Below are 27,921 nucleotides of genomic sequence, written 5' to 3'. Positions count from 1 at the left end.
AAATTTTGTTTGATTTTAATGTGGACACACACACACACGTATGCACACTCACATGCGTGTATGTGTGTGCATGAGGAAAAGCATTATGAACTACTTTAGTGCTCTTTAGTAAAGACCTGACCATTCACTTGTTTATTGCTTTTAGAATGTGCAAAGAGAGAAAACAGCTGACAGCTTCAACAGAACTACTGTGACCTAGTCACTTTATGTAATGGTACATCACTTGTCATTGCATCGTGTTAGCTAAGTATGTCAGCAGCACCCCATGAGTTCGGTAAACCAGCATTGCCAGCATTACTATGATGTCATGGATGATGTTGCCAGCATGTTGTTAGTGCGGGAACTACAACAGCTCTATTGATGGCATGTTCTTCATTAAAAGATGTGTCTAAACATGAACGCACACATTAAAAATGGTGCAGGGGCTTTGAACTTCTCTTGCTGGAAACAAACACCACATTTACTCTTGTAATTTGTGCACTTTTTTCTTTAAATTATGGCTTCAAAAAAAGGCTGCGCAAATTATGTGGAGATTTCGCAAACACATCCGACCCCCCCCCCCCCCCCCCCCCCTCCGTGCAACACTGCAAGTTATGTAGTTCCCTGGTGGATGACATGATGGTGTGAGTGCAGCTCAAAGCAATAAATGCGCGACGGTACAATCGCCAGCAGTGAGGTGAAGATCGAGATAAAAGGCCCTCGCATGCGACCTGGCTGACTAGCACCAAACCGGACGGCAAACAGTTCGGTAGCTTCAGATTTCATTATGTGCCGGAGGTTACTTGAAGTCTACTTTTGCAACTGTTCATCCGAGAAAGCGACCGCCAACGCAGGCAAGCTGGGTAAACACGCAATTTGAACTTTTTTGGCCGGCCTGGGGGTGTCTTCTCTCCACTCACACCGTTCGCAGCTGTACATGGCGATGCAGTCGCGCTGCCAGTCCTGTTTTGCACACACCCGCATGCATGCTGGTGGTGTGGCACAGCTGAGAACATAAAATATACAAGTAAAATTTTTTGTAACCCCAGGTAATAAGTTAAGGGTGCGCAAATTATCTGAGGGTGCAAATTACGCTAGTAAATATGGTAACTAATGCATGAAGTTGTTTTCATAAGGTGTCTAGCTACCTGGAAAACCTGGAATTGTCAGGGAAATTTTGTGCACCTGCAGAAATTGGGGAATTGTTAGGGATAACATCAAAAAATTGGCCAAGTCAGGGTGAAGGACGTACTGAAATGAACATGGTGGTCTGTAATGATTTTCGACGGTACAGGGAGTGCCCATCGTGGGGGTCTGCACACATTTTTGCACAACATCTCGCTTCACACACATAAGGCATGGCATCTCGTCTGCCTAGTTTCGTTTCATCTGTCCTTTCTCATCCACGAAGCAAGTATTGTGTATGCTGGTTTGTTCTGTGCTGATTGTCGCAGTTCTCACTAAGTTCCACTAAGTTGACATGTTTTTTGTTTTTTTTTTGTTTTTTTTTTTGTTTTTTGTTTTGTTTTTTTGAAGAAGAAGTTATGCACCTGCTTGCCCACCAGTCAATTCCTGACTGTTTGCTGCTTGTATTAAAATGTCTGGGGAGGAAGCCGAAACCAGTAGGGAGCAGAATAAACTTTCAGTTTTACATCTTTTCTGACTGCAACCATCAGATGCTCAGAAGAAAAAGAAGGGAGCCACTCTCATGAAAGGGATGCTGAGGACAACTTCGTCTGATTTTTGATCGTGGTAAAAATCTATCCTGTGGCTCTGCTTTAATACTGTTGTTTCTTGGCAGCAACAGGCTCATTTATAGCTGAAAAAATTGGCTTTAAAGGGACACTGAGGAGAGCACTATTAATATATATTTTATAGCGAAATCCGATAGTTCGGCATGTCATGGCTTTTTTGCCACTTGGCCGGCAGCGAAAAATGCATTTATTTCTAAGAAATTTGGATTCGAAGTTGAAAAGGTTTTTCCCGCCGCTGTGATTCAAACTTGGGATTCGGCTATGACGACAGAGGACTAAGTGACGTGAAACATGACGTGACATGACGTGATGCAGACTCCGTGATTTCTGGCGGCCAGCAGTGCGGCCTAGCAGCAGCCGAAAAGAAAGCTACCGCCGGCCGCACGTTGAACGCATCTATCGGCTATTGCGGCCGTCGCTACAGTCGCTTCGCTTACGTTTGCACCGGCGTTTTGCGAGCGTTACGATGGATCTCGTTCTCGAAGTCGTCAACGAAGTTCTCGCAAATAGACACCTTTAGCATACCATGTACCTTGATACCGCTAGCGGAATACCGGGAGCCCGCCTAACGCTGGGGAGCAGGCGCTGATTGGTCCCGATGCTTCAGGCGAGCGCATAGCTGCCCGGCACGTGGCGCCATCTGGCGACGTCAAGGAGATTTGCGCATGCATTGGCTGCGCCTCAGTGATTTGTGCTTCTCGTGTCCTAGCGTTGCTAGAACCATTGGTTCTAGCAACACTGTTTTGTTATATGACGTCATGACGCTTGTACTTGCGAGTTTGGCCTTTGGTGGCGATACCTGTATTTTGGTTCTTGCTCTTTTCTACGTTACAAGAGCTTTGTTGTCAGTATGAGTGGCGTTTTTGTAATCAGGAGCTGGTATTCTGTCGATACAAGCCAACTTCAATTTCTCCTCAGTGTCCCTTTAAGAATTAAGCATTTTTTTCTCCCAATTTATTCAAGCTCTGGATGTCGAGGCTTTTGGTCACCCCTTTTACTCTGCACCTCTCTATTGTGATTTTTGTTATTATGTGCTCACACTGACTTTGAGACGGGTCATGTCAGTTTAAATCAGCCTTGGTGCCTTTTGTCAAGCTGAGATTGCAGGATTTAGAATCCTGTGTTTTTCCTTTCCTGCTCTTATTTCAGGTTGTGCTGAACAGGCCCGAGGATGCTGTGGTAGCAAAGTCGGAGGCCCCACCTCCCCTTGTTGTAGCAACACTGAGCGTGAGAACCGTCCACAATCCTATTGCGAGTCAAAACGAGGTTGGTTCTTTACACATCTCTTGCAATTTTTTTTCTCGGACGGGTTTTTTGAGCTGCTCGAGTCACTGTGATGTACAAGTTGGGCATTCATTTGTGCGCATACTGAGGAGAGTGATAGAACAACATGAGTCATGCAGCTGGTTTGTATATTTCTGTGTGTAGCAATGGGAAAACCTTGACTAGTCTCCATGGATCCACTACATTTTATACTGTTGTGCTTAGGAATTGTTGGTAATGGTCATGGGGTGTTCAGTAATAACTGAATAGCTGACTTGTCTGCCTGCAAGGATCAGTTACTACATCAGTTACTCGGCAATGAGGCTATGGTCTTCTTTTCTGTCTGCATTGAATGCACATACTCGGCTCATTGTCAGCTTCTCCAGCTCATTAGAGAAAACAAACACCCAGGTTCCAAATGCCATGTCACGCATGTGAGGTGTAGCATTCAACCAGCATAAAAAGTAAAAAGTAAGGTGAAAAAGATAAAAGGTAGAAGTGGCATCTGTACTCTAGCTCAGATTTCAGCATGTTCTAGAAACCGAGCATTTTCTCATTTCAGATTGTTGCTGTGTCTGTCTTGGCTCACCATGCTTTTCCCATCGATAGGCAGGCACCTCAGCCTCCTTATCAAACCCATTTTTGTGGTAAGCTTTAAGATTAAATTGGTTTGTTCATAGAAGGTTCATTTAGCTTAAAATTTTAATGGTGCCTTCATTTGGTAATAAAAGTGAACCTACTGGTGTGCAGCTCTGCTTTTTCTCACTGAGTTCATTTTGAGGATAGTGGTACTAAAGGACTGAAAGCTGCAGCGTGTTTTTGTTTTGTTTGTTTTCTGGCAAACATTGTACTTATACTGCCATTGCATGTTATTGGGTTTTTCATTGGCTGTGTTTAGTGAAACTGCTGCATGGGATATGCACAAGTCCTTGGGATAATCTTAAGGTATTGTTTGACCAGCATATCACTGCTCAGGATTTTTCTCCTGCTGCTGCAATGTTGAACTCACTAGTACTTCAAAATGAACATTTCAGGATTTTAGTAAGAATCTTCAGGTAACTTTGTCGCCAATGTGGTAACATTGCCTCGGAGGCAACACAGTCTCATTTCTTTCCCTGCAGAGTGCTGTTGCTTACATGTTTATCACTGGCACTGTTCCAAACCATAATTTGTCGTACCGAGCTGTAGTAGAGAAACTTGCTGCAAGCAGGCACAAGCGCAGAACTGAAAGTGCTGGAAGCCCTTGAATAAGTGAACGACTGGAAATTGGCATGTCTGTAATTTATGGCACTGTGGAAAGACAAGGACAAACATAAAAGGAATGGCACAAGTGCCGACTCTCAGCTGATTTTTACTCACCCCTCTTAAAACACTATAGACCACTTTTTGTTTGAGTGAATAAAATTAGTCAAAAAGTTGGTGCTTGTGTTTTGTATGTTTTGAATTTGTTCTTGTCCTTTCATGCTGCCATAAATTATGAACTCTGGCCAGCTTGCCCAGCTAACTGTCTTTTTTTGGTATGTCTCCTTTCATCCAATGGGCCAAGAGTCAGTTCAAGGCACTCTTTGTTCATGTTCTATTTGCAGGCCAATCACATCTGGAGACAAGCAGTCATTATATGCACACTACACAATTTAAGCCAAACTGGCATTAATAAGGCCTAAGTGGTTACGCAATTTACGCAAAGTAAATTTTTTCTTCCACCATACCAGTATGAAACTTTACAAGTGGTATCATTATCTTCTATTTATATACCAGGTGCCCCAGATAACTGCAACCATGTGTTTGAGAACATGAGAGTGTCCTAGCCCAGTGAAACCAACTGAGATCTGTTGAGAGTCGCCTCACATAGTCTGCAGTGCTTTTTTCATTCTCCAAAGTTTTTAATGAGTAAACATTAATTAGCTAACTTTTTAATTTTTAGCTTAAGGAACAAAATGTTAATACAGAAGTTGTAGATAGTTTTCAAAAACAGCTGGCAGAAATGTTTGCACCAAGCTACCGCTTACATAAAATAGTTTTTTACCAGCATTAAACTGTAACTCGCACAGTAAGTAAAAAAAAAAGCGTCCACATGACAACAATGGCATTTCAACATCCTGAGATGCGTCTCGGAGAATAAAAGCCACATTTTCCTGGAGTACTCTCTCCGGTGGGGCTTTGCTTTCACACTGGGGCAGAGATGAGAGCCAGCAGTTGGTCACATGATAGCCTTCTTTGAAGGCCAATAATTAAAGCTGTGTCAATCACACCTTGATGGAAACAGCTGTGCTAGTTGTTTTTTGAGACAATCTACAATTTCTATATAGATGCTCTGTTTATGAAGCCAATAATTAAAACTGTAGCTAATTAGTCTTTAACTAATTAATTAGCTTTGAAGAATAAAACAAAATATTGCAGACTAGGCTGTGCGACTATGAACAAAAACGCAGTTGATTTCACTGGGGCTAGGACACTCCAAAAAGCTTGGCTACATTTATTTGGGACACCTGATATACATGGTCTGTTCTGAAAGTAGTAGGACTCATTTTTTTAAACAAAATTTATTCAAGAGAATAGTACAACAATTACAATTTTTCAAGGTAGCACCCTTCCGCACCTACACGCTGCTGCCAATGAGTACGCCTCCAGGAACGCCTGGACCGGAATGCTGTTTAGCTCCCTCGTCACGGCTGTTGAACCACCTCTACCGATCCGTGATGTTTCCCCTCGAGCGTTGATTTTATTCTCGGGAATAGAAAAAATTCTGGCGGGGCCAAGTCGAGGCTGTAGGGGGGCTGAGGCAGCGTTGCCGCCTTGTGCTGGGCAAAAAATCGGGGCCCTCATTCACATAATGAAGATCCTACCAGTTGTCCTTTTCCTCCTCTGACAACACTCCCGGCACCAACTTCGCGCACGCTTTCCTCACGGATAAGTTTTCTGTCACAATCTCAAAAACTTGGGTTTGAGGAATGCTCAAGTCATCAGCAATCATTCTGATACTCATTCTACGATCACTGTTAACTAAATGTTTCACTAGTTACACAGTTTTGTTGGTCTTGCTGGTAGAAGGGCATCCGGAGCGGTCGTCATCCTCCACTCTTTCCTTACCTTCTCGGAAAAGCTTGTGCCACTCAAAAAACACCTGATCTACCCATGGAGGCGTCACCGTAGGCCTCCTTAATCATGTTGTGAGTCTCTCTGCCCGTTTTACCAAGATTTACTCAAAATTTGATCGCGTATCGCTGATCCAGTAAACGCTCGACGATTCTGCGTGACGAGACGTTTCGACAGGGGTTCACAGTACAAACGACCTCCTCTCTTCAACGGCCGAGAGCCGACTGCCGATTTTCCCCAGCATTCCCAATATCCCCCTTCAGCGATCCTGCACGCGCAGACCACCTCTCGTCCACCCGTTCGCCCAGGAAAAAACCAGTCCTACTACTTTCAGAACAGACCTTGTATATACTCACCTTGAATGAGCTTTGCCCACCCGACTGTTCTTCAATATGTCAGCTTCTAACCTGGCATGTTTCTCCATATTTGTTTGCTCTCTTCATTGTTGTATGGAGGACTGAGCTAAGTCCACAGCTCTATTTCCATTACAGCACTCACCAAGCCATCTGGCACACTGTTCCCATGCCGGTTTACGAATGATGTGGCTCATTTCAAGAGCACCTCATTGGAGGTGATGGACTCCGAGCGCTCTCTGCTGACCTTTTTCATTGCAAAGCTTCAGAGGTTGGACCCTGACATCCTAATTGTATGTACCAGGATCTCGCAGCTTTTACATCTAAAGTTGGTTTTGCTTCCATACCTTGCTGTCAGAATTATCAGACCTGCATTCATTGTTTGTTAGCTATTATTATAGTGATAATAAAAGCCAAGACGATCTAAACATTTAATTTGAGAATGCTTGCACTGTTGAGTTCCTGTCATTGCTGACAATTTCAAGTCAAGCTTTTCAGCTTTCTTGTCAAATCATGATGAAGACTGAAAAACTGGCTTGAAATCTTAATTTAACTGAGTCAGTAACTATGTAGTAATAACTGTTTTTATGAATTTGAGATTGCATGTGCTGTATCGTGTATCACAACAGAGTAAAGCTAATCTTGCAGTTGTCGCCGAGTGTGTGGCATCTAAATCCTTTACAAAGTTAGGAATTTAGGCTGCTGCTGTCATTGTCACTTTAAAGTTTTTGCAAGCTCGCCCTTGTATGAGCACTTTGGTTGTTTCAGCTGTTTTCTTTTTTTTTTTCATTATTATTCTCTTTCCGATTATTGTAGGGTCACGACATCCAAAGCTTTGACCTGGATGTACTACTTCACCGCATGGTGACACACAAAATTCCCAATTGGTCCCGGCTGGGCCGGCTAAAGCGTGGGAATGCAGGGGCTCTGGTGAGTTCTGGAGATGGTTTTAGTTTGCCGATTTTTCTCACAGAAAACTGCTTCGGTTGTATAACAGGTTCAACCTAGGCACTGGTGGTACAACTTAGCTCATATCTCGCATACTGCTAAAGCAGTTAAGCACGGAAAGATGTTCTGAGACCTGAGCGTCAAGGATGATGAGCATTTTATTTGCAGACAAGTGGTGTCACCTTGAAACATGTTCATCACAGCAAGTCGTTATTCACTGGCTATTGGACTTGAATCTTTTGTACAAGGCCCACCTTGCACTACATTTTTTAGCAGTCATGGTGTGTGTGGTTGTGGTAACTCCTACTTGCTCTGTCTTGTGTGTCTGCCATTTTACTGGGTTCACATTGGCAGAAAAGCATTGTACTGCATACTGGTTGAGCATGTAGTGAAAAAGACACACCATAATGCAGTGCTGCAACGCATGGCTCTGTTGCCTTTCGACCTGCTGCTCTGTCATTTGCATTTATTTTTGCTGGCCTTTTCGTATGCTTGGTTACAGTTATACTTAGTTATCACATAATGTCATATGGTTTGGTTTGGTTTATTGGGGTTTAACGTCCCAAAGCGACTGAGGCTATGAGAGACGCCGTAGTGAAGGGCTCCGGAAATTTCGACCACCTGGGGTTCTTTAACGTGCACTGACATCGCAAAGCACACGGCCCTCTAGAATTTCGCCTTCAAGAAATTCAGCCGCCGCGGCCAGGATCGAACCCGTGTCTTTCGGGTCAGCAGCCGAGCGCCGTAACCACTGAGCCACCGCGGCTGGGCAGCATAATGTCATATGACGTGCTGTGTAGTTTGAAGGGCTATGCAGCAAACCATGTTCTCAATTGAATTAGTTTGTGTGTAGCGGTACCACTGTCACTACCTAAGAGGTATGCTTTGTACCTGTAGCAGGAACTATTCGATGGAACAGGAGGCCAAGCATGTTCGTCAATTTTGTTCAGGGCAAAACGGCGGACAAGCAGATCACGCCTGGTCGACTGGTGTGTGATGCAAAGGTGTCTGCAAGAGAGTTGGTGCAGTGCAAGAGTTACGACTTGACCGAGCTGGTCAAGACACTGCTGCAGAAAGAGCGGGTACCCATCACACCAGAGCAAGTCCTGGATATGTACAGGTGGGTGTGCTGTTAGTGACACAGAGAGGTGAGAGTGTGTCCTCCTTGTCTTGGGAAACACCTTTGTAAATGCAGCAGTCTTCACGCAGCCCCTTGAAAACCTCGAATGCTCATGATTTCAGTAAATGTGCAACTAGGACACTTAAAACGCCTTGAAACCTGCAGCACTCCTTGTGTTCCTTAAAAATCGGAAGTAAATTGCATATTTTTGTGAACCATTATATAAGTAGAAAAACCCAGGCACAGGAATTTTGTGCAGAAGTGTAGAGTATGGCTGCATGTTGGCAACCAAGTAATGTTGTGAAAAGAAAATATATTGCTACGGGTCGACTCAGAGAAGATGAGGCCGACGAAGTGAGAGGGCGCTTGGCGCGTGCTCGGGCTCCGAATCCTGGACGGTGGCCTGTGTTTTGGCATCCGGTGCGCCCTGTGCTTGTGTTCTGTTCAGCGTGAGTGCACCAATGTTCTTCGTGGCGTGAACGCCTCCTGCCATGTAACATCTTGGTGGAGGTGAGGACTTTCCCCTTCCTCTCGTTCTGGACTATCCCAACACGGAGCTTCGCAGCGGTCGCTACACCGGGACCGCTACAATGACGAAGCCCGGCGACTCGCCAAGTGCCACTGCCACTACATTCATGGTCATGGCTCACCCCCTGACCCCGACATCTTTTCCGGTGCCTCAACTGAAAACGTCGAGAGATGGATCTCCATGTACGAACGTGTCAGCACCCATAACAGGTGGGACCCCACCGTCATGCTGGCAAACGTAATTTTCTATTTATCTGGCACAGCAAGGCAATGGTACGACACCAACGAGGACGAACTAACGAGTTGGGACATCTTCAAGGAAAAGCTTCACGCTCTGTTCGGACCTCCGGATGCTTCGAAGCTCGCAACCCAAAAACACCTTGAGTCGCGTGCTCAGTCCTCCAGTGAAGGTTACGTCACGTACATACAAGACGTCGTTGCCTTATGCCACCAGGTTGACACCTCCATGTCGGAAAACAAAAAGGTGGGCCACATCCTGAAGGGGATCGCGGACGACGCTTTCCATTTGCTTCTGTGCAAAGGATGTGATACCGTGGATGCCGTTATTAAGGAGTGCCGTCTCTTCGAGCAAGTCAAGAGCCGGCGCATATTTCCACAGTTTGAACGACTTCCCCATACGGCCGCCACATCTACGTGTGTTTTGCAGCAGCCACCACCTAGCCCACCTCCCACTTCGCCTCTCAATATCACCGACGCAGTCACCCGGATCGTTCGCCGCGAAATGGAGGCCTGTGCACCTGCGGCCCCTCAACCTACCACCCCCAGTCACCCCTTGCCCGATGTCTCCCTCATTCAAGCCGTCGTGCGAGAGGAACTCGCAAATTTGGACCTCTCACATGCTATCTGTTCCATCGGGAACTCTAGCGTCCGACCACCAACCAGGAATGTTTTCCGTCCAAGGGCTCCGTACTTTCGTCGCTACCGTAATCCAGCAGAGTGGCGGACGCCTGATGATCGCCCAATATGTTTCAATTGTTCCTGTGTCGGCCACATTTCCCGGCACTGCCGCAATAGATGGTTTCCGACTCCTCACACCGAGCTTTCCTATGCCAACCGTTCAGATATGCCCCCCCGTTTTCCGCCCCGACCACCTCATGACCAATCAGATTCGGCCAATGATCTCGCCAGCTCCCGACCACGTCGTTCTTCCTGCTCTCCATCTCCCCGAGGCCGGCGTTTCCGATCCCCGCAGCACCTTCGATCCTCGGCAGCCTCATACGACCGCTCTGACTTGGAAAACTAGCTGATGTAGCTCCCGGAGGTGACGCTGCATCCACGACCAGGCCCACAAATCCTCTACAGACCTCCCACTTGAACCAACTAGACGTTTGTGTTGATGGTGTCCCCGTGCGTGCGCTTATCGACACTGGTGCGCATATCTCTGTCATGAGTGCACAACTTCGTCGTCGTTTACGTAAAGTTCTCACGCCGGCTCGGTCTCGAGTGCGTGTCGCGGACGGTGGAACAGTTAGTGTTGACGGACTCTGCACTGCACGCGTTAGTGTTGCTGGCCATGACCTTCCGGTGCAGTTCACTGTTTTGAACCCTTGTGCTCATGACCTCATCCTCGGCCTCGATTTCCTGTCAGAACACTCCGCCCTGATCGACTGCTCGCAAGGCGTCCTACACCTCGATCTCCCAACCATCGATCCTGAACCCTTGCATTCTCCCCGACTGTATTCGCCCGACCAAGTTTCTCTGCCCTCACTAGCCGCCTTATTCGTTACCCTACGTCCTACTTCATCAGTGGCCGATGGTGACTACTTAGTCGCCCCTATTTCAGATGTCTTGCTGCACCGCAACGTTGCACTGCCCCATACTGTCGCTACAATCAGGGGAAACAGCGTGTCACTACCGTTAATTAATTTCAGCTATTCAGCCCAAGTCCTTCCACCTGGCATATGCGTGGCAACGTTCTCCCCTATTGGCTCCTGCCCAGTTGCCCCATTGGACCCTGCCCATGCATCAGCTCCTGCAGATCCTGTTCACGCTCCTACTTCGACTGACGCGATCACGGCAATGATGCCCTCCGATTTGCTCCCTGCTCAATCTTGTCAGTTGCGTGCGCTTCTCGAGTCCTATTCCGACATCTTCGACCTCCATAACAGCGCCCTTGGCCAAGCTCTTACCGTTACGCACCGCATCGACACCGGCGACGCTCCTCCGATCCGCCGCCGACCATACCGGGTCTCCCATGCAGAACGACAAGTAATCCAGGCGGAAGTGGCAAAAATGCTGGAGAAGAACATCATTGAGCCCTCTCACAGTCCTTGGGCTTCGCCCGTCGTCTTGGTCAAGAAGAAAGATGGCTCGTGGCGCTTCTGTGTGGATTACCGTCACCTGAATAAGATCACTAAAAAAGATGTCTATCCGCTTCCTCGAATCGACGATGCCTCAGACTGCCTCTACGGAGCCAAATTCTTCTCCTCCATAGACCTACGCTCTGGCTATTGGCAAATTGCTGTGGATGACCAGGATCGGGAGAAGACTGCTTTTGTTACTCCTGATGGATTATATCAGTTTAAGGTTATGCCTTTCGGCTTATGTAACGCCCCAGCTACTTTCGAGCGCATGATGGACTCCTTGCTGCAAGGATTTAAGTGGTCCACTTGCCTCTGCTATTTAGACGATGTAATTGTGTTTTCTCCCTCGTTTTCGTCCCACATGGACCACCTCTCACAAGTTCTTTCCCTCTTCCGTCATGCCGGGCTGCAGCTCAACTCTTCAAAATGCCATTTCGCGCGTCGTCAGCTCACTATACTAGGCCATGTCGTCGATGCTACAGGGGTTCGTCCCGATCCAGACAAGATCCGAGCAGTAAAGGACTTCCCAGTACCCCGTACGAGCAACGACGTTCGAAGTTTTTTGGGTCTTTGTTCTTACTTTCGTAGATTTATTCAAGATTTTGCCGACATTACTCAGCCGCTCACCGATCTTCTTAAAAAGGATGTCAGTTTTTCCTGGGGGTCCTCTCAAGACCACGCCTTTGCCCACCTTATAAGGAAGCTTGCCACTGCACCGGTCTTGGCACACTTTGATGTGTCAGCTCCTACGGAAGTCCGTACTGATGCTAGTGGCCATGGAATCGGGGCAATCCTTTCCCAGCGTCAATCCGGCACACATCGCGTAATTGCCTATGCTAGCCGCCTCCTATCCCCTTCCGAGAAGAACTACTCCATTACCGAAAGAGAGTGCTTGGCCCTCGTCTGGGCTGTTGGCAAATTTCGACCCTACCTATATGGCAGGCCATTCACAGTTGTTACCGATCATCACGCACTGTGCTGGCTCTCTTCTCTGAAGGATCCTATCGGTCGCCTCGGTCGTTGGGCGCTACGACTCCAAGAATATGACTACGTTGTGATCTACAAGTCCGGACGGTTGCACAAAGATGCCGACTGCCTCTCTCGTTACCCTTTTGCCCACACTAATACTGTGACGAGCGCAAGCGCTATTGACCTGTTCTCTCTATCGCCGTTTACAACTATCGGCGATGAACAGCGTCGGGATGCGGAGCTTCTCTCCATCATCGATCGCCTAACGTCCGCCCACACCGACCCTTCACTGAACCGCTTTGCTCTCGTTGATGGTATTTTATACCGCCGGAATCTTCAACCAACTGGTCCTGACCTTCTCCTCGTCGTCCCGAAGCACTTACGAACAGTCGTTCTCCACGAACTCCATGACCTCCCGACTGCTGGCCATCTAGGCGTTACTCGCACGTACGACCGCATCCGCCGTCGGTTCTTCTGGCCTGGCCTCTACCGCTCAGTGCGCCGTTACGTTGGTTCTTGCGATGAGTGTCAGCGTCGCAAGCGCCCTGCATCTGCTCCCGCTGGCTATCTTCAGCCCATTGACATCCCTCCGGAGCCGTTCTACCGTGTCGGCTTGGATCTTCTCGGCCCCTTTCCTGAGTCCACTTCTGGGAACAGATGGGTTGCAGTAGCCACAGACTATGCCACCCGGTACGCGATAACACGTGCGCTCCCCACGAGTACTGCCGCTGATGTCGCCGACTTTCTTCTTCAGGATGTCATTCTTCATCATGGAGCACCCCACCAACTGCTCACCGACCGAGGCCGCACCTTCCTTTCAGCAGTGGTAAACGACATTCTTCGCGCGTGCTCAACTAAGCACAAGTTGACGACCGCTTACCACCCCCAAACTAATGGCCTCACCGAGCGACTCAATCGCACGCTTACCGACATGCTCGCCATGTACGTCTCCTCTGATCACCGAGACTGGGACGTCGCACTCCCATACGTTACATTTGCATATAATTCATCCCGCCACGACACTGCCGGCTACTCTCCGTTTTACCTCCTGTACGGCCGCGAGCCTCAACTGCCGCTTGACACATTGTATCGAACATCTCGTCCCCCACATTCTGAATACGCCCGTGAAGCCATTGCCCATGCCGACCATGCTCGCCAAGTCGCCCGTTCCCGCTTGCAAGCCTCCCAAGCTTCTCAGCAACAGCACTATAACCGCCGCCACCTGGACAGTGCCTTCTTGCCTGGGTCCCTTGTATTGCTCTGGGTGCCTTCTCGCCGTGTAGGGCTCTCGGAAAAGCTTCTTTCTCGATGTGTGGGCCCGTATCGTGTGCTGCGCCAAGTCACAGCCGTCACATACGAGATTGAGCCTGCCTTCCCCGAGTGCACTTCCCGTACTCCACCCTCCGATATTGTGCACGTGTCGCGCCTCAAGCCCTACCACCTACCTTCTTCTGACACTCGCTAAGCAGCACCGCGACGGTGCTTTTGCGCCCGGGGGTCATGCTACGGGTCGACTCAGAGAAGATGAGGCCGACGAAGTGAGAGGGCGCTTGGCGCGTGCTCGGGCTCCGAATCCTGGACGGTGGCCTGTGTTTTGGCATCCGGTGCGCCCTGTGCTTGTGTTCTGTTCAGAGTGAGTGCACCAGTGTTCTTCGTGGCGTGAACGCCTCCTGCCACGTAACAATATGCTGAAAGTGATGCACAGATCAGTGGCAGTAGCATCTCCTCAGCCTGCATACGACTCCGTCTTGTCACTGGAGAAGCCTGAAGTGGACTTTTGTTATTTTAGACTCTCTTGATTTGAACATCAGCCTTAGTAAGGCTGCAAAAATGTCTAGTTGGTTGTGTATTGAGAAGGTATAAAGCACACTGTACTCATGCACAAAGAAGCTAATGCAGAATGACACAGAAATGAGACAGAAAATGATGTGTTCGACTTCTCGTACATTCTCTGTGTCATTTCTGTGTCGTTTCTGTGTCACTGCCTGTTTGCTTCTTTTTGCATTGGTACAGCGTGGCCCTCACAGTCTTAATTCAAACTTATTGTTCATTCAAAGTGATGCTTTGGTCCTGTAGATATCAAGTGTATCAGAATGGTTTTCTGCAATTTGAACTCTGCGTAATTCCAAGTTTTTGCCCCCTTTAAGTCAAATTGTCAAGAGTTGCTTGTAATTTTTTTAAGTGTGCTTGTTCAACACTCAGGAGGCAGGTAATAACAAATGTAGTGAGGGGTCAGCATTGTATCCTCCTGTTCTTGCTTCAAACCATCCAATGCCCTTCTAATAATGCCTTGTTGCCTTGCAGCCTTTATTACACCAGGCTGTGTGTTCCATCAACTTTCTTGCTCTGTGTCATTTGCCTCAAATGTCAACAGGCATGAGACAGTTTCATACGAGGCTGAAATTTTGAATGTTGAGTGGAAGGTGCAACCTCTAGCCTGCTTGACTTAAACGCAGCCATTGCCGTCATTTTTTCACCACAGGAAATAGTGACAAGCCCGAGTGCTTGCTCCGTAGGAGCATTGTCACTTGTTACTGTGCATGGGCCTATCTGAATGGCTAGCAAAATACAATGTTAAATTAAGAAAGGTGTTTTAATGCAATCGCATGGCCAGTTTTTGCCCTCTCATTGGGCAGACTGCAGTGAACTGAGCCTACCTATCTGTGGGACCTCTGACTGCTGCTCTTAATTGCAATTGCATCATTGCATAGCTGTTGCTCTTAAACAGTCACTCCACGACGCCTATTAGCTTCACGGCAGCTATTAGGAAAGCAGCACCCATCTTCATGTGTCTCATGCTAGCTCCCTTGGCACTCATGCCATCGCACTTGATTAGCGAATTTCACGCACAGAAGAGAGGCTGCAACAGCTGCAGTCAGATCAGACTCATTCTGTGGGAGCACAGGTGCAAACATTGGCAGGTACAAATCTGGGCCTGGTGTCATGCTGGAGAAGGCACACTCCCATGCTGCTGCCATGCTGGAGAAGTGCAGTGCACTCCCTTCATTTCTTGAGTGCACACTTAGACTGCCAAGCATTTACTAAGTCATTTCGTAGTTTCAGTGTTCCAACATCTTTTGTGGGCACCTGTACATGGATGTTAGACTTTTTTTTTTACCCCATTCTATTTCTTAGCTTTGTGGTGTTATTGCCATTCTCATTTGGGCTTTGGTGGGTGAGCGCATGTTCGACCCACCTGCCGTGTTTATGCATAGCCTGCACAAGTGCAGTCCTGTTTCAAACTTCTGTTGTTGTTTTGTTTTTGTTTTTTTCTGTCTGCAGAGATTCTCGCCAGCTCTTACAACTGGTGGAGCTAACCATGCTGGATGCTGAGTACTGCCTACGTGTCGTTAGCGAGCTGAATGCACTTCCGTTGGCACTGCAAATAACAAATATTGCTGGTAATCTAATGGTAAGCAGAAAGCTTGTTCTTCATTTTATAAGGCGAGTCTCTGAAGGCAAAAAATGGAGGGAGAGAAAAAGTTGTCATTGTGGCGGGCTGCAGTAATATTTCAACCACTTGGATTGCTTTATGTGGAGTGACATAACACATTGCACGTGCATAGTTGCTCGTCCAGAATTCGGCTACCATGGCTGAGACAGCTGGATTAGAAATGCATGGTTGCCCTCAGGTTTTATTCTGTCTCGATTTATGAACATGATGCCCTGCTATAAGACATTTAAGAAACAGTGAAAATCACCTTTTGGATTGGAGGTTGCTCCAGCTAGAGAGCAGGTTGAAAAATTTTACCACAAAGCTGCCCACAATCCCTTTTTATCTTCCTGCCGTGCCTGCAACCTCCCCTGTCTTCTTTCCCTCTCTTTAATTTATTGTATCTTGCTGTTTGCTATCTGTTTTGTGGTCCTGATTTGTAGCCGAAGAGCATAGTAGTGAAAATTTGTTTAGCTTTTTAATTTTTTTCGTCTAAGCATGCATTGTTCATCTGAGGACAGGGGAGGAATTGGCTTTCATAGTTGTTAAGAAGGAAATAAATTTTGGTGTTGACTTTGTGAATCTTGTGATGTGTGTTTTGTGACTGGCTTGTGAAAACATGGTGTATCTTCAGTATGCAAACTGCAGTTTAGTTTGATTTGCTTTTGGCAATGCCAGAGCCCTGCCTTCTGCCTTTAGTGGTTTTGCTTTAGTTTGCAGCTTTGAGAGTCTTTAGCAGAAACAAAAGACAGAATAAGTGTCCCCACCTCTGTCTTACTTATTCTTGCCCACAGTCCAAAACACTGCTCGGAGGCAGGTCACAGAGGAATGAATACCTCCTGCTGCATGCATTCAGTGATCGCAACTACATCTGCCCTGATAAAGTTTTCAAGAAACATGGACCTAAGGTATGTAACTTGAAACATAACATTCCCACCTTCTCAATCTTTTTTTCTTTTGGATCAGAAGCTGAACTAGTTTTTCCATTTGTGTGTAGCATAGTGTGTTTATACCTTTGAATTTTACCTGTAGCCTGAGTTTTCAGATTTGCTTGAGCTTTCCGTTGAGTGAGCATGGCTTGCATAAGGAAGCTGGAATATCTAGCAGTTTTAACAACAACCTTCGGTCAGTGTTCGTTTTCCTTTCAACATATACCGTAAAATCTCGTGTAAGGACCGCACCCGGGTATGGGCCGCATCCCCTGTTTTGAACTAGGCAGTTGAGCAAAGATACGGCTGTACTTTTTTTTATTTGTGTATGGGCCGCACCTTCAGTATTAATGCCCAATTTTTTTTTTAAGTGCGGCCCTTGCACAATTTTATATGACACTTTATAGCAGTACACAGATGTCAGCACATGAAGTATTTGTGAATCTTAAGTTACAGCACTGGTTAATAACTGCTTCTAATTGGTGGAAAAGCTTGCAACAGCCCTTTAGGAAATAATATTTTGTATCTGCTCATGTATTTTTTTTTGGTCTATATCTTTGTTATATTGTTTCCAAAATATGGAATGCTCATTGATGTTTGCTGTTAGTCCAAGTCTCTTGCTTTCAGCATAATATATTCCTTGCTGCATAATGCATATTGTTTAGGGCTGTCATTTAAAATGTTATACCCTAACTTGCAGAGTACACAGGTATGGCAGCATCATTCATAAGTACCAGTACTGCTAGGTACTGGTACTTATTCAAACTCTGTATGAATGTATTTGAAGTCAAGAGTTTGACGGAAGCCCGTCTGGTCGATATGGGACATGATGAATGTGGTAAAACCTTTTAAAGGTTTCTCTTTCACCTTAAGGCACAACCCGCTGAGGAAGATGACGATGAAGCCCAGCAATCAACCACCAACAAAAAGACAAAAAAGGGTCCTTCCTATGCCGGTGGTCTGGTCCTGGAACCAAAGAAAGGTACTGTTTGTGCATCCATTGGTGGTTGTCTCTGCTGGAACACATTGACTTATTGTGAGCACACTCATAAACATTTTGTTCAGTCTGTGGGATTCTAATGAATGCCAGTCTGAGTATTGAACATGCTTGCTTGCTTGCTCACAATTTTGCCAGTTGATCGCAAGTAAAGAATTCAGACTTGTGACCTTCACAGAACGCCTTTCAGCAGAAATCACTATGAAATGCACATTGCTATCGTTTCTCATGACATTATTTTTTTTTTATTTGCGTAAACATTGCTAACATTGTTCAGTATGTTTTGTGCTCATTTTGTACCGGCAGTGTTGCATGCTGTGCACTTGATGGATCTGCACTGTATTCAGAGTGATTTCCTCGTTACGGTTACATGAGAGCCTTATGTAACGCTGCAACCAAAGTTGAAGGCCATTAGTTTAGAAAGGCTAATCTGTGGTGTTCCAACAAGGTTTAATGATATGCTTATAAAGCTATTTAATGACAAAATAGTCAGCAGAAGACAAGCAAACAAAAAAAAGTGCAGTAAATTAGTGTAAAGTCAACACTTGGAAGAGTTCAGATCATCGTCAAATAAAAACGCCAAAAAAAGCAGAGGTGGGATTACACAACTTTTTAGAACAAGAATGGAGTAACCTCACTACATGAATGTTTCCTGATCACAGTGTACTGCATTTTCTGTTCACTTTTATTAGTTCGAACCTTGATTGACCTGAACTTCAGTGCAGTTCTTATGCATTTCGAATTGATAAGCTTTTATTGTAACCTTTTTTTTTTTCTTGGGATAGCTTATGGAAAGTTATGCTTAAAAGAACCTTACGATGACTTGTCTTTGGCAAGCCTAACAGCTTAGGCAGATTTTTTCTAACGTGAGCAGCAAATAACAAGGATGACTAAAAACGCCCGAAACTGGGGGCCAAAGGAGCCTTTTGCTATCTTTGCTTTTTATCACCTTTTATCAAAGCGGTCGTTTTCCTGTCCTCATGGCATTGCTGGCATGCTAAAACGTACAAGGGCAGACCATTGTGGTGCACACAAAATTATACTTGGCCTCTTCTTACTTCTTTCCTGTCAGTGTAACCTTTGAATATGCTCTCCTGGCTTATCTTGAAAAAACACACTGGCCAGTTGTGGCATCAGTGCAACAGAAGCCTTCCTGACATGATAAGTGTTATGAAAGGTGTCAAGGATTTCAAAGGAGGAGCTTAAAGGTGCACTGAAGAGGAATCTGAACTCGCCTTTTTGCCGTGGGAACTCGATCTACACGTTCTGAGCATTCTTAGAAACTTCGACTTATTGCCCTGTGTGGCCGATTTCTCTAATTAAATCGAATTAACGTCCGGCTCCCGCCTTTATTTTTTAATTCTCCCTCGTACGGTGGGCGGAGTCGACCAACGCGTGGAGTGCCTTTCAGCCATCTCCGTGGAGGCTTTGCTTTCGCTTTATGTTGTTTTTTAGGTTTCCGTGAATAAATAGTTTCATTCGCAGATAATATAGCCGCAAAATAAGCCCGCAGAAATAAAAATACGCGCGGACTATTTGCTTCTGCGGATTACTACGTATTACTCCGCCGATGGCAGAGCGGCAAGCTGCCACGGGACTGGGTGAAAGGCACTCCGCGCGTTGGTCGACTCCACCCACTGTACGAGGGAGAATTAAAAAAAAAAGGCGGAAGCCAGACATTAATTCGATTTAATTAGGGAAATCGGTCACACAGGTCAATAAATCGAAGTTTCTAAGATTGCTCAGACCGTGTAGATTGAGTTCCCGCGGCAAAAAGACGAGTTCAGATTCCTCTTCAGTGCACCTTTAAGTGTTTCAGAGCCGTGCTGTGTTTCTTTAATGCAGTGGAGTGATTATACCATGCCAAGCAGAACTGTTTCAAGCAGTTGTACACTGTGCAGGTTTCTATGACTCCTACATTCTGCTGATGGACTTTAACAGCCTGTACCCCTCCATCATTCAAGAGTACAACATCTGCTTCACGACTGTCAGCTTCTCCAGCAGCGATGAAGCAAAGGTATGTGGCTTCAGCTTTTGTTTAAGAAAAAACAGGCACTGAAGCATGTGATGACCTCTGTTAAGTTCTTGATTGATAAATATAGGACGAAGACTACATTCCCAAGTTGCCCAGCCCCACCTTAGAACAGGGTGTTCTCCCATCTGAGATTCGAAAACTTGTTGAAAGGAGAAAACAAGTCAAGTCTCTGATGAAAGGTGCTGAAGGAGACCCTGAGTTATACCAGCAGGTGAGTGATGGCTAAGACCTCTAATTTTCTGCAGCGGATATTTTGAATTCCGCAAATTCGTAACAAAAAGTCTGCAGTACTTTGTGGCAAACATAACAGAAATAAAATAAATAACTTTATTTTCAACGCATGCTTCGCATATGTATCTTTATTGAAATAGAATGTGATGGTTGCAATTCAGTGTCAGGTAATGCTTGGCATTATCTTCATTTGAAGAATGACGCATGTTTGGCGATGCCCTTCAGCGGCTGAATTATATCTCCAATGATGCCCCGGTGTGCAGCCCTGCATCTGCTGTTGTGATTGTGCTTTCAAGCAGGACACAGCCCTACAGAAGTCTAACACCTATTTGTTGCTCACATTTGTGCCCTAATGCTGTAATAATATAAAGACCATAGAGTGGATGCTAAGTGTTATTTGAAATTACAAACATTTTTTGCCACTACTATATTAATGTCTCTTTCCAAAAACGCTAGTATCATGACTCTTTCTATAAAAAAGTAAAAAAGCCACCTGAATAGCCATGCTTGACAAGCTAGCTTGCTCAAGCGGATGGGGGAGCAAGCTTGTCAAGGCATCAGCAGAACTTCGTTCGTTACTGTATTTTAAAGAGGGTTCACATGACCAAATTAATCATATTTCCATCATTGTGTCGTTTGTACTGGTGTGTCTGGAACAACACTAACATCAAAAAAACAATGTGGCTGCTAACACACAGTACTGCAAAATATCAGTGGAGTCGCAGGAAACTGGGGGCCTTAGTTATGGTTCATTAATATGGTCAGATTTAATCATATATACTATGGCACTTTATAGCACATTTCTGTCCTAGCTTGCAATGCACACAAAACTCTGTATGAGTTATTCCTTATCTTTCTTCTGTCAATGGTAAAAAAAAAAATAGTGAATTGTTTTTCTCTTTTTTTTTTTTTCATTTTCACTCCTTTTCTTGCTATAGAAGGGTTGTGGAAAATTAATGTTTTGTGTGTCTTTAATGCTGTCTGTCAGAACACGCTTGCTTTATTTCGTACTGAATTAACTTGAAAAGTGTGCACACTGCTGTCCGATGAGGAAGAGCTGTTGAACTCATCTGCACATTCCTACTGCATGAGTTTTCTTGCACCAGTTGAGTCAAAACACAAGGGGCTGTGACATTCTTTTGCTTAGGGTTTTAATCAAATTCACTCACTCTATTGCAGTATGATATCAGGCAAAAGGCATTGAAGCTGACAGCCAACAGTATGTACGGCTGTTTGGGATTCGCAAGTTCTCGTTTTTATGCAAAGCCCCTGGCAGCACTCATTACAAGTAGAGGCCGAGAGGTTAGTCCTGCTGCACATTTTTCTTCTGCATTGTACAAAACTGTTTATGAAGAGTGCTAATTACAAGCTATGTGTTTCTTTCCAGATTCTGATGCAATCCAAGGAGCTTGTTGAAAAGGTTTTCTTTTTTTACCTTTCCTTATTTTAGTCCATCTATGGCCATATACATACCATATGTGTGTAGAAACTTTGCAGTGCATAAACATTACACAGTTCCTGTAAGTACTAGTGCAGTATTTCAAATGATATGCTTTTGTTTACATCCCAGTTTCTGATGTAACCCCCCTCACATAATACCTACTCCAGTTGAAGCCTGTGAGGTATGGGATTGAATAAATAAATAAATAAATTGGATAGCTATTTATTGAATGGATACCTATGCATAGAAAACTGACCCAAAATGTGGCTTCAGTATATTACACTGAAAACTTATTGGTACTAGTACCTTTGGCATTTAACAGAACTAATCATGTGCTTGAGCCACCGCAATGGCTCAATGGTTATGGTGCTCAGCTGCTACCCGAAAAACACGGGTTTGATCCCAGCCATGGTGGTCGCATTTTGATGGAGGCGAAATTCAAAAGGCCCATGTGATGTGCGATGTCAGTGCACATTAAAGAACCCCAGGTGGTCGAAATTATCCGGAGCCCTCCATTGAAACCTATTGAACCCTATAAACCAACAAACATAATCACGTGCTTTAAATAGTATTCAAGTTTAACTGGCATCACACAGGCCTGCTGTACTTTTCATCTAGCACTGTTAAACAATATGAGGCCAGCACACTGCGTGATCCTTTCCTTTTCTTTTTTGAATTTGCTCATACTGTTGGCAGCATCTTACTGCATGAATCTGAAATGTATGACAACTTTGTTACAGATGGGTTTTGAAGTAATCTATGGAGACACTGACTCTATCATGATCAACACCAACTCCAGAGACTTGAAAGAAGTCTCAAAGCTGGGAAATAAGGTGAGTTTCATTTCATTAATTAACTCTCAGGGCCAGTCGGTGTCACATAGAGAGGTGGGTGAAAAACTAAATATAAATGTGTACTGGGCAGATTAATGAAGGTGATCAGATGTAGCAGAGTTAAGAAGGTAGTTCCATTCCATGCTAGTCATTGGGTCAAAAGATTCAAGATAAAGATTTGTTTTCCTTTGCTTCCTTTCGCTTTTCTCTTTTGTTGAATGGTGAGAGAATGCAGGCTTCGTCACATAAATTAGAGGCATTTCTTTGCAGAGCTTAAACACATTGCGTGAATTGATTGCATTGTAATGTATACCAGTAACATCAGAGTATTATCACCATTAATTCCATACAGGCATAAAGCATTGTTCTAGTTTCAGATATTTGTCTTTAAAATTGTTTTGTTTTTATGAGCCGCATTTTTGGTGCTGGTCGCTAATTAGGCACAACTGGTGCAGTAAATGATATGCCTTTTATACTTTATATGCTGCCTATCTGTTGCTGGTCATGCTAAGGAGGCAGTATTGAGGTTTGAATCATTGTGAAAAGAAGTCTGTTTCCTGTTAACGAATTTTGTCACCAAATTCAATATGTCAAGATTAGATTACATAGTGGAAGCGCCATGTAGAAGGGAGCCTGATGTCTACCGGGCTGTGCTGTAGTTTAATAGAATTTTATTATCTTTCTGTGTCTTGCTTATTACATAATGACGGTAGAAATAATTTTTACATCATTTTTTGCCCCTGATTTGGCAGTTGTTTTGGCAGTTTCAGTTCAGAACAACATTTGCATTGCAGTGTGATATTGCTAGTCTCAACAAGGTGCACAGGAATGAGAAAACATTGTTCAAGTATAGTTTAGTTGCTTATCTATTCCTTTTCTTATGCATACAAAAGCTGTGGGAGATGACTCATTGCAAGTGGTCAGGGGAATTGTTTGCTGAACTCTCTGTAGCCATAGCACCCGGGTGAAGCCCTCACTAGGCCTATTCCTTTCATGTTTGCAGGGTGCCCACGTACTCATTTTCATCCTTTTTTACCTCGCTTCCCAAAGACTCTGAAAGAATGGAATTAGCTGTCTCTTACTTTTTCTGTAACCATTATTACTGGCTTACATTTTATGATGTTACCATTCTGCTTCCTTTTTTTTGAATTTGTGGAATGCTGTATCAGTGTAAAGACATTCTTTGAGTGATGGGCAGAGAACATTTATTGCTTTAAGAGAGAACTCCTAAATTGGCATTCACAACTATCAGCTAAGCAATTTTCTTGGCTGTAATCCCACATCAGTGAAAAGCTTTTAGTATTCATGTGCGCAAAATTACTAGGCTACTCACTATGTTGACAGGTGTTCGCCTGTGCACGTAAGTATATATCATCTTTAGCCCACTGAAGCACGTCATTGTTGCATAATGTTCAATGTACATACCAGTTCTGCAACTTCATTTGTTGTGTACATTGGGAAAACAGATCAAGGCAGAGATCAACCGGTTCTACAAGCAGCTGGAGATTGACATCGATGGCATCTTCAAGTCCATGTTGCTCTTGAAGAAGAAGAAGTATGCGGCAGTCTGCATCACAATGGGACCCAACAACCAAGTGAATCTCAGCAGGCAGCTCAAGGGGTTGGACATCGTTCGACGTGATTGGTCAGAGGTCGCCAGGAAGACTGGAGAGTAAGTGCACCATCCTGGCTTTGTACATAGGAACTCCCATTTACAAGTTTTTGTGGCTACAATTAATTGAAAGCATGTTGTTTCCAACCGGTATTTTGACTCTCAGGGCTGATGGCTGTGCGATGGCGAAATGCAGAAATCTGCTTAGTTATCAGTGTTTGAGACATATCAAAAGCAAGAAACCAGTCAATCTAAACAGGCAGAATGATGTAGTGGTTCGTTCGAGTTAAAGTCCAGCTTTACTTTTCTGGAGAAGAACTTGAAAGATGTAAAGTAGGCACTTCCTATTGTATGTATGATGCCCAGCTATGCGGATCCTTATGCCAAAGAAGTTTGCTTACTTGTCTCTCGCAAACAAAAAAGGGAGAAATAACCGATACTTCTCGCTCTCCTTGGGGGGAAAAGAAGTGCTGCAGTAGCTGAAATGTCGCCCAACTTGCAATCAATTGTCACCAATTTACATATATGCTGTGGCCATTCGTAACTTAGTGCCATATTTTGTGCATATGTGATTCAAGCACGAGACCAGACATGATTTTCAGACTTGATCAAAAGACAATAAGAAATAAATACATAGGCTGAATCCAGATGCTTGTGGTATGAGCAGTCAGGAAATGGTTCAGCATAGTTGCATGTGGAGTTTTGTCTGTAACTGTCACGCTTGCATGTCATAGCCTTTATATAGATAGCTGGTCAAGCTCTTTAGGCCTTTATCTAAATCCTGAAATTTAATGCATACACTTAGTTTTTTTCTTCTTGTTCTTCCTTCCATTCTAGGATGTCTGTTCTATTTATGTACTGTCATTTCTTTCATACTACTGTTGTTGACTTTCTGGGTGAAATCCTTTGATGTGATATGCAGTCCTCTTTGTTCTCAACTGGTTCATGAACTAGAGCAACTTTAGGCTTATAGAGCAAGCGCTATGCATGGACATACATAAGATTTGATTGGAAAGAAGTTCCAGACTTCTTAAGCCTGTCTTGATGTGTGTATTTTGCAAAAGGTTGCCTTCCTAATTTGCTCACATGGTGCCTTTTGTTACATGTGATGAAAATTATACAAGCAATGTTTGGTGGTGGTCACTAGACATTTGCATGGGCTTATACATACAGCCTTCTTTGATCACGTGCTCAACCCTTTGAAATACTTTTTATTTTTTCTAGGTTTGTCATTGACCAAATATTATCAGACAGCTTGCGAGAAGAAATAGTGGACAAGATCAACACCTTCCTAATGCAGCTCGCTGTCAAGATTCAAGACAACTTGCTTCCACTCTCCGATTACTGCATTACAAAGGCAGGTTTTACTTAACTTTCATGTAGCTGTTTGCCGGTGGCGTTCATGCACACATACTACAGTCGAGCCCATTTATAACGGCTGCAGTTATAATGAACGCCCGCTTATTACGAACAACGGTGGTGCGACCGTCAAAATATGTATTAGTGCAATGGCACTCCATCTCAGATGCAACGAAGGATCTTGACTGCATAACTCAGTTAGCGAATGAGAAGGAGCTGTAAATTTGGGCCTGCAGTCGAAAAACAAGCGCTTCCCACCAGCGGGGAGACCAAAGAACATTTTCTAGCTTTCGTGACATGGCTGCCACCTCTTCAAAAATGTGTTGGCCCCAAAAAGCTATAAAAAGTCTGCCTTTAAACCACCGGCCAAGCACCATGTGAAATTCCACGAGTGGGCTTTCCTACATTTCACAGTTGACCAATGCAATGTGGCACACGACAGGACAAGTGCCATGTGTGTGCATTAGGCGTTCAGCATATTATGGAAGGATCAAACATAAAACTACATGCTTTTGTGTAGTGAATGTTTGAAGCGAGTGGTGTGTCATCTTGTTCTCATCACATATGAAATGTGGGAAAGCCTACATGTAGAATTTCACACGAGGTCCATACTTGTCAGCATTTAAATGTGATCGGTCCACACGATAAGCAACAGAGAAGAAAACAAAGACACTTCGGTGCTGTTTTTCTGAAACTTTAAACTCGATCCTCAGGTAATTTGCCCAGATACTGTGGTTTTGCCACGGTCGGACTTACTGGTGCAGAGTTCAATCACTGCCGAGTATCAGAAATTTCTACTATTCGAAAATTCTCAAATATCAATTCTCAAATCAAATATGAACCACATAACACGTATTCAATTTGTATTAATATTTCGAGCATGCCTCTACTTTTATAATATAATTGTGCCAATTCAAATCTTGCAATTAAAAGTCGTCTTTTACTTATCTTTGTGTTAGTCTTACAAGTTCTCTTGCCTTCTATGCTGAAAGACTAAAGAATAAGACACAGTACTATAGCTTGAATGCAAGCTTCTTTCTTTTGCTCTTCATAGCGAGTTTATAACTCATTTGAAGTTTCTTTCAGCCCTTTCATAGGATGCACTTTGAGAGTTGCCGTTAATGACTGACTACATGTGACCAAATTGGCATAAGAGTAGGCACAGGTGTGCATACTTTTGAGTTGTAACATTCTGCAAAATGGTTTATGAGGGGCCAGAAATTTTCTTGCATGAAATGAGAGCATTTAATTTGAAATAAATGTAACTGTGCAAGCAATGTAGTTGTTTACTTTTTATGTTTTGTAAATAGTGGGTTTAGATCCCACGTGCCCTTTCCCACTGTCGCTCTTGTCTGTACTCCTTGCTCTCCTCTTCCTATCTCAGCAACATCTTTTCCTTCCTTTTTTAATTTGCTTAACAAACCACCCCCACTACTACTGCTGAGAAAGCTAACCATGTACCTTTTTCTTGTTTTTTTTTTTTCATTAGCAACTCACCAAAAACCCCGAGGACTACCCAGACAAGAAGAATCTGTGCCACGTACAAGTTGCCTTGCGGCTAAACAGCAAAGGTGGCAAGAAGCTCCGCCATGGTGACACTGTCACTTACGTCATATGCAACGTGCGTATACACATCTTTCAAGCTGCATTTGCTACTTCCTGTTAATCTTTGCTTTGCTTTGGCAAGGGCTACAGCATGTAATGGTCTTTGAGCATTATGGTCATCTTTTTTAATTGTTGCACATGAGGGTATAATAAAACAGCTAGGGGAATAAAAATAGGTTGCAGTGCATTTGGCATGAAGCCTCATGTCATCTATAGCAGCTACTGGTGTCCTTTGAGTGGATAATATGTAATAGTAATGAGGCTGTAGCTTGGTGCCTAAAAAGGCATGAATTAAATTAAAAAACCGGGGGAAGGGGGGCTTTTAAAACACATTCTCAAAGAAGAGAATACGATAGTATTTAAGTTACCTTCTATGGTGTCTACAATGAGTGTCTAAAGGCTGGTTCACATGTAAGTGACTGAGCAAGTTGAGCGATTTAGTGGCACTGCGAAAAATTTCCAACGTGTTGGAACCTCGTCGCTCTGGCGACTCGAGCCATCGCTGCAACGGCAGAAATTGCGAATGTTTTCAGTTGCATTCATGGATCGCGGGGAGTGCACTACTAGTGCAGTGGTGCAGTGGTCAGGGGTGGAAGTGCTGCGCCAATTGCGCCATGCTGCGCCAATTTGATCTCCTGCGCCAAGCTGCGCCTAAACGGCACTTTACACCCATTGCAAGTATACAGGGCCAAATTTAGCCAAGTGTTGTTGTCAGCTGGGCAACACTGGTCGCTCGCTACGAAATGGACGCAACCGCATTGGCATCGACAGTTGGGTTCGCTCTTGGAGGAAGGGAAAACTCTGTGGGGGCAGGTGCAGAAACCGAAATTTGTAAATTTTGCGGCCACGTGGCAACATTAGATCACATAATATGGAGATGCATTCATACCCCAGGGCGCAACGCGATTAAAACTAGCGATGAACGGGAGACCGCGCTAAGAAGCTCCGACGAAAAAACCCACCGCTTCGCCGTCCGCCAGGCGACCGAGGCTGAAGACCTCTTCCCCTAGACTGGGTCGGATGTCCTCTGGCCGCGGTGCGACAGACTGCCTCCCCGGACGCCTGCGTGCGGACCCGGAGGTGGCTGCCGTGCCATATTCGGCGGAAATAAA

At 44.8% G+C, this 27,921-nt stretch overlaps 1 protein-coding gene across 2 annotated transcripts in view; it reads left to right on the top strand.

Moving 5' to 3' along the window:
• The window catches only part of PolA1 (DNA polymerase alpha catalytic subunit), a 75,900-nt gene that overhangs the window by 14,097 nt on the left and 33,882 nt on the right, over positions 1 to 27,921 (top strand). For both annotated transcript variants that reach the window (XM_089544485.1, XM_089544484.1), the window contains exons 15-30: positions 2,883 to 2,999; positions 3,559 to 3,643; positions 6,584 to 6,738; positions 7,262 to 7,375; positions 8,344 to 8,513; positions 15,617 to 15,746; positions 16,562 to 16,675; positions 17,570 to 17,678; positions 19,595 to 19,710; positions 19,796 to 19,939; positions 21,139 to 21,261; positions 21,347 to 21,379; positions 22,141 to 22,233; positions 23,700 to 23,905; positions 25,070 to 25,202; positions 26,694 to 26,825. In XM_089544485.1, coding sequence (XP_089400611.1) covers positions 2,883 to 2,999; positions 3,559 to 3,643; positions 6,584 to 6,738; positions 7,262 to 7,375; positions 8,344 to 8,513; positions 15,617 to 15,746; positions 16,562 to 16,675; positions 17,570 to 17,678; positions 19,595 to 19,710; positions 19,796 to 19,939; positions 21,139 to 21,261; positions 21,347 to 21,379; positions 22,141 to 22,233; positions 23,700 to 23,905; positions 25,070 to 25,202; positions 26,694 to 26,825 — 1,974 coding nt within the window. The remainder of the gene's footprint in view (positions 1 to 2,882; positions 3,000 to 3,558; positions 3,644 to 6,583; positions 6,739 to 7,261; positions 7,376 to 8,343; positions 8,514 to 15,616; positions 15,747 to 16,561; positions 16,676 to 17,569; positions 17,679 to 19,594; positions 19,711 to 19,795; positions 19,940 to 21,138; positions 21,262 to 21,346; positions 21,380 to 22,140; positions 22,234 to 23,699; positions 23,906 to 25,069; positions 25,203 to 26,693; positions 26,826 to 27,921) is intronic.

The sequence above is a fragment of the Amblyomma mixtum genome, chromosome 5 (assembly GCF_055824585.1).
Source record: "Amblyomma mixtum isolate Tamu chromosome 5, ASM5582458v1, whole genome shotgun sequence".
NCBI lineage: Eukaryota > Metazoa > Arthropoda > Arachnida > Ixodida > Ixodidae > Amblyomma > Amblyomma mixtum.
Note: the sequence above shows the minus strand (reverse complement) of the source record. Positions and strands in the feature narration are given on the sequence as shown.